This window comes from Sebastes fasciatus, chromosome 13 (assembly GCF_043250625.1).
Source record: "Sebastes fasciatus isolate fSebFas1 chromosome 13, fSebFas1.pri, whole genome shotgun sequence".
Classification (NCBI taxonomy): Eukaryota; Metazoa; Chordata; class Actinopteri; order Perciformes; family Sebastidae; genus Sebastes; species Sebastes fasciatus.
The window spans coordinates 17,876,672-17,891,135 of NC_133807.1; the positions used below are offsets into that span (position 1 = coordinate 17,876,672).

Here is a 14,464-nt window from a genome sequence, read left to right on the forward strand (position 1 = left end):
CTCTTTTGAGGTTTAACACATCTCATTACATACTTATTTGAATAAATATAAATGGAGAAAATGCTTGATAAAAAATCTGACTATGGAAAAGGCAGACGTGAAAATGTAAAGAGAAACCAGACTTAATGCTGCAGACGGTAACTTTGAGAAAAACGCACTTTTATAGTTTGTTATTTATATTCTGACAGTAGTGACTCAGACAGAAAATCATGTTCCTCTGCCTCCTCCTAGTGCTCCAAATGGCATTTGCAAGATTTCACAGCGCCGAAGGAAAACAACCAATCAGAGCCGAGGAGTCTCCAACGCAGCTTTCAATCCCTTCTCGCGAAACTTGTGAACTCCGATGAAACGCTGATCAAATATGAATCAATATTCTGTTACTCTAATGCCTATTTCTCGCATCAAATGTTTTCAGATACATATTTTAGTGAACTGTTTAGCTGTAAAATTAGAAAGTTTGCTCTGGCTTGTGCGCGGTGAAAACTTTCAAATGCCATTAGGAGTACTGGAGAAACAAGTTTTTTTCAACTACCTCCCACAAGCTGCCTTCAACTGCTGATTCAGCATTCTTAGTCAGCCGAATGTCTGCCAATAAGCACAATTAGTCCAATTAACTTGAACGTGTGTCCACTTGACGTGAGTATAAAAGGAAATCTTCCAGCTGATTTATGTGTTGTGCTCTCTAGTGACGCAGCCACACTGAACACAGTCACTGACAGTGAAAGCCCTCCTCCAACACATAAAAACAGCCCATGAAAAGTTGTTCAGTCGTAAAACACTAGTCTGAAATTAGTCACAACAGTTTTGTGAGGAAAAAGAATAACATTTTCCAACCTTCTCAAACTTGACCTTAAAGTGAATTAATCCCCGCTGGAATTATTTGTTATGAATTTAAATCAATAAACTTGCAATCCACAATTTCTTGCATTGCAACAGATGAAATATATAAACGTCTAAACTGGACTAAATGCTGTTGAAAACAAAGCGTTTTAGATTATAACCTTAATTTTAATGGCGTTTTCTACGACCACATTTTCAACATGTAACGGCTTCTACAGGATCTCCCGTTCATATTTCTTGGAAAAGCAGTTGCAAAATATAATCCTTTTATACATTGCACAGGTTTAAAAGCCACCGCAGTAACCGTCTATAGGATTACTAGAGGGTTAACATAGATTACATACAGGGTTACTTTAACATTATAGTAGATATTTACATTCACTCTATCCATTACACAGACATATGCAGGTAATTGCAGGATGTCAGTTGTGGTATTGAGTCTGGACCATAGACTCTATAAGAGAAGTGGACATAGTCACCGTGACGTCACCCATTGGTTTGTTTGTGTGGAGTTTGGCATTTTGGCCGTCGCCATCTTGTCTTTTTGCAACCAGAAGTGACACAAGAGGGTGGAGCTAAGTAGAACCGAACGCTGAATATGACATTTTTAGACGACCAAAATGTTACAATTAACTTTGATGAACCGAAAACACACTGTGAAAGGGTTAAGGTTCTAAGACGAAAACACGGACAACTCACAGACCGGACAATGTTGTGGTAGCGACCTGTCAATCACAAGATAGCCACCCTAAAGCATACCATGCTTTATGGTCTATTTGACTCTAAATGGGACCATAATTTACTAAATGAACATCATGCTGTATTGAAGAAGACTTGAAACTAGCAATTGAGATCATTAACTCATGTTTACAATGTTTACTGAGGTAATAAATCAAGTGAGAAGTAGGCTCATTTTCTCATAGACTTCTATTCAATCAGACTTCTTATTGCAACCAGAGGAGTCGCCCCCTGCTGGCTATTAGAAAGAATGCAAGTTTAATGCACTTCAGCATTGACTTCACTTTTCAGAACCGGAGGTCGCCCACTGGTAAGAATGTCTGCTCTCACTTTCTTTTTTATCTGCTGGTATCAAACTCTCAAGGTCAAACAAAAAAATTTATTTAATGAGGTGTTCAATGACTGCAGCAAAATAACCGGCACTGCACAGGAAACTCTGCAGGATCTTTACAACAAACAGTTATATAAGAAAGCAGAATCTTTCATGTCTGATTGTTGCCATCCTCTACAACAGTTTCTGCCATCGCACAGTTATGCCCCCCGGCATCTCCCGCCTAAACTCTAGGAGGAAAATGTGGTTATTTGCATAATGGTTGTGGTTGTGTAAGGCGTGGTATAAGCTTGTGGGTTTACAATAGCAGAACCTGGTCATGCAGTAAAAACCTGGTGTTTACATGTGTTCATCTCACCGCATCGTACATGCAACGTTCATATGAAAGCGGTATCTGAAGAAGAAAGAGTTTTTCGCCAAACAAAACCAAATCTCTTGATGTTTCCGGACTTCTTTTATGTTTTCAGACTCAAATCTTTACTGCTCAAAAGAATACTGCTTGTCGTGACATGTTTGTAATTAGAGGAATTATCAGTTCATGTTGGTCCCAGATGTGACTGAAGGCCAGTTGATGTTTACTGCAGGATGCTGTTCATCTGATCTCAGAGCTCTTTGTTAAAGCTCAATCCTTTATGATAAACTTAAAATTATCACCCCGCTGTGACTGGGACATTAAGCAAGACAATCAATAGATTAACGCACCACATATGGATCTTATACTAGAACAATTCCACCACAGATGACACAATAGGACTTTTGAAAATTAGCTTTTGGTATTTGGTGGTAAACGGCCGTTGATGAAAGACATACAATAAACAACTTCAAAGTGCAGAGCATCATTTGTAACCCGCGGCCGCAACAAGCTGAGTCTGATCCAAGTAGACTGGTTCCAATCAGACATGAATGAGCGGCTGAAACTCATGAAACAGGAAATCTGACTTCTTTACTGTAGAGTTTAAAACTGTCGCTCATCTCTACACATTGTGAAATTAAAGTACACTGTCTCAAACTGATGTAAGTCACATGAAAATGTCTTCGGAGTTTTGTTTACACTGGAACACGTCAGTGTTGTAGTGCAACTTGGACTTACTCAGTGTGTGGCCCTTTAAAATCAACAGAAATGCTACTTCGTTGCCTTAAATTCAAACTATTTGAACAGTTAAACTGTAAAGACAGATAAGACAGCAAATCAAAATGCTTAGAAAACTCTGTGAAGAGAACCCGCTCCCTATGTAGATATAAACGGCTCATTATAAGGTAACGAAACAGCAAGGTTTTTTTGTTCATTTCTATGATTTCAACATGGATTTGTTGTTCACAATGTAGAATAATCAGGGAAAAAATAGAGTGTTTCCTTTTGGATTTTAATGCATCAAAGACGCAAGATGCGTATCTAGTAACACCACCATGTTTGCATATTATAACACACACGTTAGGCCTCTTATCTCTATTACTCTCCTGTAGAAACGCTCAGTAGAAAATGTTACGTGGCCAAGTCATGGCCGCAGCCCAGGGGTTGGGAACCACTGATTTTTATGAAACTATGCAGTATGAAGTGTCACTGCGTGTACGTTAGATTGTATATAAAATGTTCAAAATAAAGACATCACAAGGCGTGAGTGTAGAGGACATCCACCATGTGTCTTACCTGACAGTGATGATCTGTCCGGTGTCCAGGGAGATGTCATTCATCTGGGCAATGAAGATGGCTGCCACGGCCTCGTACAGCGCAGTGCCGTCCATGTTGATGGTGGCCCCTATGGGCAGCACGAAGCGCGTCACACGCTTATCAATCTTCAGGTTTTCCTCCAGGCAGCGGAAAGTGACGGGTAGCGTTCCTGCACTGAGAGAAGAAGACCCCACAAGATGAAGAGTTCGAAAAAAAAAAAAAGGTGCAGATGTACACAGAACAGGAGCAAAGTGTCTGCTGAAGGATATCAAATAGGTGGACAGGTGGTGAAAGACAGAAGTGCAGAGGTGAGGAGGGAGGTGTCGGGGTGAAGTTGTGGTAGAGACAAAAAAAAAAAAAGTGGAAATTGGAGTCGACTAACAGCCTCCTAACAGCTGGTGTAGCCACTGTTGCAATCCTCCAACATGTGAATTAAAGGAATTTGATTCCTGGCCCTGCTAAGCTTGGGTCATAATATAATTAGAGAAAACATTGATAGGATTACCCATATTCACTAAAGCCTCAGTAATGTGCCAAAATGACAGTTGGTTTCAGCAGCGGTGCAGACTCCCAGGCAGGCCGAGCCAAGCCGAGCCGGGCAGGATACAGCGAGGCCAGTTTGGCTGGTGACGACTAATCCGGAGGCTTAGACATTTACAACGCGGGATCTGTCTGACACGGACTTGTCTATGATAGCCTGTGCTTACACACATTTGGCTCCGCTGTCCCGATTCATCTGCGTAAATACAAAATTTTGCCTTCAGCCGTTTCAGATTTAAACCAAATAGCCCCGAACGCCAGTAGCAGGCTACGCCGATCAATCATAGCAAACCATGGCAGCTGCTCGAGGAAAAGATGTTGTAAAAAAAACATGTGACACACATGTGTTAACACATGCCCAAACAGAGAACTTACACACACACACACACACACAAACACACTTCCTGCAGGCGGTCCTACCTGCTAGCAGTGCCCAGAGCTGTGATCCAAGCCTGAAAGATCCCACGGTAGAAAGTAAAGGGGCTTTTTCTGGTGATAGCGAAGAATATAGCGGGTAGGATCAAGCCGCCGTGGATCACCAGGCCCACAATGACGGTCACCATGTACATGCCCAGCTGCCTGGCCACCACTTCCAGGTCCCCGATGGCTGCGATCTTCCCCGCGATCAAGGAGGCGATGCCGATAGGAGAGTACCTAAGCACAGAGTCAAGAGGACACGTCAGAGCTGAAACAATTGAAATGGAACCGATTGTTTTATTCTTTATAAGGCTGACTGATGAATTAGAATATGTCTCCATGAAGGGTTAATTTCATATCTCTGTTCTTATGTATTTACGAATGGCCTCTATCTGTTTTTTGCAAATAAACTCTTCATATACTTTTATGTATGTATGTATGGGCCAGAATAATAACTCGACTGCTGGTGTGATGCCTTTATTGTGGTATTTATAATAAGTTTGCCTTAGATGATTCTAAAGGGGAAAAAAACGTTTTATATTTTAGGGCTGCAACTAATGATTATTTTTCATCGATTTGATTAACATCTGGTTTGTTTTCGCGATTCACTGATTAATCGTCTATAAAACATCAGAAAATTATGAAAAATATTCATTACAGTTTCCCCAGATGATATTCAGTTCCAAAGATATTCAGTATATTATAACGTAAGATAAGGAAAAGCATATATTCATATTTAGGAAGCTGGAACCATTAAATATGTGTTATTTTTTCTTGAAATATGACAAACAATTAATCAAAATAGTTGCAAATAAATTTTCTGTTGATCAATTAATCGACTAATTGTTGCAGCTCTAATGAATTCAAAATTAATCAAAACTTCAGTCGTTAAATCATCTGACATTCATGCTCAAACATGAAAATGAAAGTTGAGGGCGCTTCTCATAATTTTCATCTTAGATGCTTAAAAGCATACCAGCCTCATTTATATTTGTATAAAAATTGATTTGAGAGCTGAACTTTTAATTGATTAATTGATTAATTGATTAGTCAATTCATCAGCGACTACGTTTATAATTAGTTATTCGTAATTTTTTGGAGTAAAAAAAAAAGCCAAATATTCTCAAAATATTTGAAGATGTCACCTCAGACTCTGGGAAACAATTTTCACCATTTTATGACTTTTTGTAAATTAAACCATTAATCAATGATGAAAATAATTGTTAATTACAGCCCTAGAAAGCATATTACCTGGCACACGGATGCATTAATCAGTTTATTTTTCAATTTGTTGTTTCAATTATGTCAGTCTTTATTCACTGTCAAAGGAACACGCTTCACTTTGAGAGGACTTGACACATTCTTGGATCTCTGGTTTCCAGCTTTGGAGTGCAGTTGTTCCTCTTCATGAATACAGGCCGCTGTGGGACGCATGAATTAAAGTGGTGTTCGTCTTCAAGCCTGTTCCTGGTCCGAGTCAAAGGAGGTCCAATGCTCTCTCCCAGGTCAGCTGCCTGCGTGCTCCTGAACTCTGAGCCTGGCATCCTACGACAGTTGTTTGGTGGAGCATGCCGTGTACATGATTTGATGGATGTGTTCCTCGTATGATACGTGTTTTTGTATACACTGGACTCTGTGTTTGGCGAGCTCCGTAGGCCCGTGAGTAATCTGTTTATACTATGTGAGTGATACGAACAAGGACACAATTCCTTTGGTGTCGAGCTGCACATGTAGATGGCCTCGGAGAGCTGCAACACAAGCATCCTGCTGTTTCTCTTCCAACCGCCTACCCTGCTACCCCCTTTCCTTCCCGTCCCTGCTCTGAGTGCCACTACTCTCTCTCTCTCTCTGTGCGACTAGCCGGGGTCCTGCGAAGCTTCAAGGCATGCACTGCTCTCTGAAGACATGCTCCCACATGCATCTTTCCACGTCCCGCTGTCCCTCCCACCCGCATCTGCTTTCTGCTCTGCTGCCAAGTGGCTCCTCTGCCGTCGGTGGATCCATTACATTTTGGATATCTTCCACCCCGGCTCCCCTGGGAGCCCACAACATTGTTCCGGGCCCCGGGTCCTGCTACTCCCCAGCATACCACGGACTCCAGCATGTGCCAGGGAAACCCTCTCTTTCCATCTGTCCGTGTCCTTCACTAACACTCTCACTCCTTTTTCCTCTTCCTTTCTCTCCTCTTCAGTCTTCGATGTCCGACACGGTTGCTCGTTCCCACAATATGTCTCGTGTACGCACTCTTCGCCGTATCCATCACTGTCCCTGACCTCTGCGTGTGGTATCCAAGCAATGCAGCCGACGGCCCACACAAACAAAAACAGAGACACATGTTGTGCATGCTTGCAGATGGGCGCAAACAAACACGCACAGGGGGGGGGAAAAAAACAAGACACTGACCACATGATCATGGAAACCATCGTCATGATGATCTCGTTGAGGATGTTGAAGAAGTCGCACATGACCTTCCCTCGCTCGCCCATCCTTCCCATGCAGATCCCAAAGGTGATGAAGAAGCCGATCAAGCCTGGAGGAAGACACAAAGCAGCATGTCACTGGAAACTGAAGGAAAGTAGCGTAGTTAGAGAATAATATCAGCTTTGTCGTCGACTCACCGAGGACGTTCATGCCCCATTTGTACTCCAGTTTCTTCCTGCTCACTAAGATGAGATCAGTTTGGTTTGGTGCTGCAACCGGCACCTTTTTCAGCACCGTCTGAACCTGGAGGGAGGGCAGAACCACTTTGAGATTGATCACGGTTGTTCATACATGATTCCAATTAACAATTCGCCAAACACTGGCTTTGTAACTCATATTGTGCGTGGGAAAACAAAAGCTTGGCAGCAACACAACACGCTAAGATTCGTGTTTAAAGAAAAACAGGGAACAAGACATTCTCACATAAAGACAACAAAGGGAAAGAAAAGAGAGACGAGGAGGTTGAAAGGGGAAGGACGATTCCTTCCTGCAAAAGCAATTATGCCTTTTATGACTTCAATGAATCCCCGATGAGTACAAACAAAAGAAGCAGTAAAACAGAGATGCAGACAGAAACGAGAGAGAGAGAATAAAGAAAAAGGGAGGAAACAGAGAATAGTGTAGGGAGAAGAAGTCTATAAGCTGGTGCTCAGCAGTGCTCCCTGTTCACCAGCAGACTGTGGTAAATAAAGATGTAGCATTACAGATGTAAAGAGATTAGCAGTAGCAGAAGGGCTGACCCTCACCCGGTCCGACAAAGACGACTACTTCTAATCATTCAGACACGCGGAGCAGAGCGAAGAGGGGGAGAAAAAACTGGATTTGGACAGAAGAAGCCTTTTTTAACTTGCATCTTTTGTCTAAACAACTGTAAAAAGTTGCATGAAGTCCTTCATGTAAAAAACACTAAATTTGGGAAATCTGTTTTTAGTTTTTGTGCTGCACACACTTGAAAAATGTTACAACATACATTAAAACGCAATTGTACTTATAGGTCAATTTAAAACCATGATTACGAAACTACTCTTGAATGTAACTGTGTTTGTTTGTTTTCTTTTTACGTTTTTGTTCTGTGTATTTATTCTGTTTTAATTGTACTCTCGACATCATTGAAAATGAGGGCATGCCCTCAATGATTCCTCGAGATTTAAATAAAAGTTGAATGAATGCATTTTCAAATTGCAATGTTATGAAATGAAAAGAGTCTCTAGTGTTGCCTTAAATTTGTCGTTTTATTTGAGGAGGTCAGCTAGTAATTAAAACTTCATCTTTAACTGGATAATTACGCTTCAAAAGGTTTAACTTCTGTAACACGTACATGAGCAAAAGGCAGCCTTGGCCTTTCTGGTCCTTTTTGTAGTCAAAACCCTTTGAGTTAAATCATCCGCTCACTCTTTCCTGACACATGTAGAAAACATTGTGTATTGAGTTTGGAGGACAACCAGACTCTCCAGAGAATCCCCAGTCGTTAACCACTCTCTGTAGTCAGACTGCTCAGTTAATACCTTGTACACTTTGACCTTTTCAGGTTCACATAAAGAGATCTTTCCAATACTTAATGCAACTTTAAAATATTAGAGTTTGAATAATAACTGTTGACAAATCAATCTCACCTCAAGGTCCATTAAGTGTTTCATTTGACTACTTTGTTGAGGGCTAAAGAGATAAAACATTACGGTGATTCACAAGAAAAAAACAAATATTGGAGAAAAGTCTGAATAATAAAATAAAACATTATGTAGCAGAATTTAGATTTTTTTATTTCCTATCCCAGTATTCATCTCACACCCCCTTAGATTCATCTTGAGACCTTCTGTGAAGGGCCCAACCCGCAGCAGTGTTTGGCCCTTTGTCATGAAACTGTAGATGTTCAAATTTCCATTTTTTCTGGCCACAAGCAGGACTTCTCGTCAATGCTGGCTTAAAAACTGAGCTCAAAAGTTCATTCTATCTTGACCATAATCTTCTTCTGTTGATGAAGATCATGTGATATGATCGGAAGCTCCAGAACAGCTACTTAATAGACCTTGAGGTGAGATTGTTTTGTCTGAACTGCTGAATAAACTTTGAAGCTACTGGATAATACTGGGTGATACTTCTTTAGCATTTAGCAGTTGAAAGCGTCTCTAATGAAACATTATTTCAATGTAGTTTGGTTAGCATTATCTTAAGGTTGAATTTCGCAGATTTCATTACAGGATTTATAGACTGACACTCCCAGAACTTAAATCATGCTGAACCGGTATTGGCCACCTTTATCCCACATCTGTTGCATTTGTATTTTGATGCACACAACCTGCACAAATAAAGAGTAATATAACAGTATCAGAGACACGTTTCAGGTGCTGAGTTTACCTGTTGGATGCAGGACTGCACCAGGTTCTCAGGGAAGAGGTTCCTGATCAGGTCGAGGAAAGCGTCCAGACTGCTGACCTCCGGGTTCTTTGGGGCTGAGCTTGACGAGCTTCCTCCTCCCCTCAGTTTGGGGTTCCCCGGGTGGATCCCCAACACCAGGATGACCCCGAGGATGGCGGCGATTACAGTGGTGGTCATGTAATACACCATGGCTCTACTACCCATCCTGCCACTGGAGCGGGCGTCTAGACCAGCCAGCCCTGAAAGAGACAGATGACGATCAGTGTTTGCATTCATCATGTACACAAAACTGCTCTTATTATGCTAACTTCAGAATGTTAACTTGTGTACATGCTGACATTTAGCATGTTAGTGTAATAAACTTAGTTACATAATAGCGTTTAACATGTAATGCCAGCACTCCATTAGCCACAGAGCAAGCAGTACAATATTGCTCTTAAAATACTAATATAAGAATATTAACTTATGTCCATTTAGCATGGACAGTTAGTATGGTAATAAGCATGTTAGTATAACATACTTACAGAGTGTTAGCATTTCACATGCAATGTTAGCATTACAGGCTGAAAGTCGTTAGTTTTAAAAGGTATCTCATCATGAAACAAAGAGTTGAAAAAGGTGGAACATTTGATTGGTTAGGATTCATCCTTGTACATGTGTGAAGTGACACACCCGTGATGAGGCTGGAGATGATTAGAGGCAGGATGAGCATCTTCAGCATCCTCATGAGGATTTCTCCAGGGAAGGAAACCATAGTGAGGGCGGACATGTCCTTCACCATCATGTACCGCAGCAGCGCCCCAAACACTGATCCCATGACAACACCTGAGGAGAGGAGAGGAGAGGAGAGGAGAGGAGAGGAGAGGAGAGGAGGGGTGGGGAGAGGAGAGGAAATAAATAATGTTCAAAATTAATTTTTTTTCGAGTATACAGATTGATCTATTTGGACCAAAAATCCAGATTTAAATTTTTTTAAGTTTATTAATTCTCTAAATTTAAAATAAGAGATACTGTTTATGCTTGGTTAAATGTAAAGATAATGAAAATTGGTACAAAATACCAGCCAAATATGAGAAATATCTAAAACTCTGTACTGGTATTGGCCATGTTGATTCTCTGATTCTCAGACTCTCAGTTTCTAGTTTTTTTTCGTGGACTCTCTGGTCTAGTTCTCATCCCCCGCAAAAAGTGTTGTTTTACATCTGACATGTAAGAGACCTCTGACTAATGAGAACCGTCTACTGTAATGTAAACAGGCTTAAATCTGGATTTAAATCTGGGTGACAAATGACAGACAAAAATAACACACTTTTAGACTTTGTAGGGGATTTTTTTTTTTGACTATTCAGAAACATACCAAAGTGTTTACAGAGGCAGACTAAAGAGAACAACAGGATTCCTCATGGGAAAATGATCACAGACTCTGTGCATCTAGTGTGCGTGTTAATATTTGCTGCAGCACAAATGGCTATTTTTTGAACAATAAAATTGACCTCAAATCAAAATCAATTAGGGATGTTAAATTATGTTAACCAAAAGCTGACATTGGGCATTGTTTCTGAACTTTTATTCTATTTTTTTAAAGCTGCAATCCAGCAGATGTTCTGCAGATAAACACAGAATTATATAATAATAATAGATAGATAGATAGATAGATAGAGATTGCCAGTGCATGCATACCCAAAACAGTGAGTCCCAGCAGTATGTTGTGGGTGTTCCGGCTGCAGTGGCCTGCATCTTTATACGCAACGTCTGTGTTGTCATCTCGCTGGCTTCCTTCTTTCTCCTTCTCCTTTGCGTTGGACTGATTGGCTGTCGACTGGTTTGTCATCCTGCCTGTGGAGACAGTGGGAGAGATGGGTTCACTGCTGGAAGAAAACATGCTTCAACATCATTCAACACAGCATTCAGTGTTGGGTAATGATGCACCCGTGGCTCTGTAACTGATTCATCAAACGTAAAGACGGTAGATTGTTTATAGACTATCTTAACAAAGTGGCTAGTGAGGATTCACATTGTTGCCATTCTGGCTCTGCTCTTAAGGGGGGGTTGAGAGGGACACCCAGGGCTACCTACCACTCACTCACACTACAGGAATGTCCTTTGAGCATTTGGTTTGGGTTCCTAAGGGAAGTAAAGAAGCACGACTGCCGGGAACCCAAACACAGCAGGCAATGGCTAAACAGGACATGAAGAAACAACTCAAGAGATGTTATCTGTAACCATCCTCTAAATGGAAACTGCCGGAATCTAAATACTACACAATATGAAGCTGCAGATAAAGAAGAGATATAGCTGACGAGTGCGTTAAAGAATGAGTCAGTTAGGAGCCGTGAGATGTGGCCCCTGTCTGACTGACCATCTGTGACTGACAGGTCTAGGAGTAGAAGTTACTTATTGGTTGAATCCATAGTGGAAGAGTTCAGAACAAGAGTCTACAGCCATTCAAGCTGCTGTGTGAAGCTGTATTTAGGAAAAGGGCATCAGCTAACACGCTGATGTCTAGCAGGTATAATGTTTACCATGTTCAACTTCTTAGTTTTGGTATGTTAACATTTGCTAATTAGCTCTAAACTCAAAGTACGGCTGAAGCTGATGGGAATATTGTTAATTTGCAGGTATTTGGTTGGTCATACATAAAAGTATTGAACAAATCACAATTATGACTTGACGATGGCGCAAGATGAAAGGTTCTGAGGGGTGATGACTGTACCAAATGTCACGGCCCTGTGCCCTATTTACACCCATCCAACAGTAGTTGGGACATTTCTCTAAACCACAAATATCAAACGCATGGTGGTGCTAGAGGACTTATTGTCTGGGAACCATAAATATCTGTACATGACAATTTTCTGCCAATCCAATTTATAGATGTTGAAAAGTCATCACTGAAATCATGTTTGTACATAATGTCATGGCTATTCATCCAATAGTGGTTGAGATATTTCACTCTGGACCAAAGTAAGTAAAAGTATTGAAAAATGACAAATCACAATTACGACCTGATGATGTGCAAGATGAGGGGAACATGACTTTTTGTACCAAATATCATGGCCATGTGCCACATTTACATCCATCCAACAGTTGAGACATTTCTCAAAACCACAAACGTCAGCTGCATGGTGGTACTAGAGGATTCATTGTCTGGGAAACCATAAATATCTGTACATGACAATTTTCTGCCAATCCAACTTTCACTGGATAAGTCAAGCTTTTGACCTGCTGGTGGCGCTAGATGAAAAATCCTCACTGAAATCATTAGGATTTATCCTCTTGGCAACATGAATATCTATACCCAATTTCATGGCAAGCCATCCAATAGTTGTTGAGATATTTCACTAAAAAACAAAAATATCTACCTCATGGTGACACTAGATGAAAAGTCAGGGGATCACCAAAGTCTTTAAGATTCATCCTCTGGGGATCATGATCATGTTTCCACCAAATGTCACAGCTATCCATCCAATAGTGGTTGATATATTTCAGCCTGGGCCAAAGTGGTGGACTGTCTGACCGGTATCGCTGGCATTGCTAAAAAAGGATAATCTGGCATTGATGAAATTCAAGTATGATGTCTGTCCGAATGCAATTCAGCAGCATGAATAATCAGAAAGGATGCAGCTAAATGAAAAAGGTATATAACGTCAACACTATTCTTATTCTTACGAATGTCCACACCACTCATTTTGAACATTCACCCTAAAGCCACATCACCTCTTTGAGTCGGCAAACAGCCAACTCCAACACTGTCCAATAACACTACACATCTCTACTGCACGGAGACCCCACCGCCACCATTTCTAAACATTAATCCTATATAAACACATCTTGAGAGCGGCGCAGCCATGCCAAATCCTTGTCACAAGTATGAATGTCACATTTACAAACAGTCTGACTCAGTGAGACAATTGCAATCAGACATGATTATAATCCATCAGCTGAGCGGATGGCATATTCTGCAGTGGTGGAGATACAGTACGGTAGACAAGGGTGAGCACAAAAAATGTTACCTACTAGTTGGTCTGCTCTCACGCTTTCACCTCCACTCTCCGGCCATATCTCTGACCCCTTTCTAGTCTCTGCAACAGTCGCCAGTGCGGGCACAAAGACAGATTGCCAGCGTGATCTGAAATTGTATATTTTGGGGGCGGAGAATGTCCTGCTAAGTTTCAATTGAAAAGATATAATCCTCGGTGAGCGGAGTACGGAGGAGAGGAGGGGGGAGGGTGTTCCACTGTTATTGTCTTCACAAATCCTCTTTTCAATCCTTATGTCATTCTTAGCATCATTGTTTTGTACCGTCAGTTGACCACATACGCTTATAGTTGTCACATAGGGGGTGGGATGGGGGAATCACCATCCCACCCCCTATTAATTGAACAATGAACTCATGATTTCTTTTATCATCATAACTCAAAGTTTGGTGTTTTTTAAAATCATTCAAGGGTGTAGACACTTTCTGTATAGGTTGATTAGGTTCTGTAAACTTGTCTGAGATCCTGACAAATCCTGGTGGATAAACTTAAAATTGAGAGGCCATAAAGCCTGGTTTGCTTAGTCTGGGACAAAACTTTTGGCAAAGCAGGTTATTCTGTGACGACATGTACGAGAAAAGGTCATGAACTTCCCAATGTACTGTACATGTGTAAGGCAATTTAAGCCCCAGTCACGTGTGTTAAGAGTAGGAATAAGGATGATAGTCGTCATCTCTGGCTGTGAAAGCTGGATATTAAACCTTTGTTTCGTGAGCAGGTCAGATGGAGGCCCTGAAGTAATGAAGCAACAGCTTTTGTCCTGCGAGGAGGGCGGCGCTGAGGAGTATAAGCTGCAAGGACATACTCAAGGACCTGAAGCTGCTCTGCAAATCTGTCTTCCTTCCCCAACAGGCAGATTATTTTTCTGCTCCAGGAAATGTCAGAGCCGCCTCCAGACGAAACGTAGCTGGCCTCTAGGAACCAGCTCTAACTGGGCTGTCCGGGTGGCTCTGTTCAACTGAGGAAAACACAAACTATTTACAGCCTCGTAAGGCTGAATTTAACTACTAAATCTCTAATGTCTTGCCTGAAAAGTAC

At 41.3% G+C, this 14,464-nt stretch overlaps 1 protein-coding gene across 2 annotated transcripts in view; it reads right to left on the reverse strand.

Annotated features, from left to right (window-relative positions):
- slc1a9 (solute carrier family 1 member 9) overlaps nucleotides 1–14,464 on the reverse strand; it is a 33,743-nt gene that overhangs the window by 4,204 nt on the left and 15,075 nt on the right. For both annotated transcript variants that reach the window (XM_074655906.1, XM_074655905.1), the window contains exons 2-8: nucleotides 11,073–11,228; nucleotides 10,065–10,217; nucleotides 9,372–9,631; nucleotides 7,154–7,259; nucleotides 6,939–7,065; nucleotides 4,539–4,772; nucleotides 3,558–3,752 (exon numbers count right to left, since the gene is read on the reverse strand). In XM_074655906.1, the coding sequence (XP_074512007.1) occupies nucleotides 3,558–3,752; nucleotides 4,539–4,772; nucleotides 6,939–7,065; nucleotides 7,154–7,259; nucleotides 9,372–9,631; nucleotides 10,065–10,217; nucleotides 11,073–11,223 (1,226 nt within the window). In that variant the 5' untranslated portion in view covers nucleotides 11,224–11,228. The remainder of the gene's footprint in view (nucleotides 1–3,557; nucleotides 3,753–4,538; nucleotides 4,773–6,938; nucleotides 7,066–7,153; nucleotides 7,260–9,371; nucleotides 9,632–10,064; nucleotides 10,218–11,072; nucleotides 11,229–14,464) is intronic.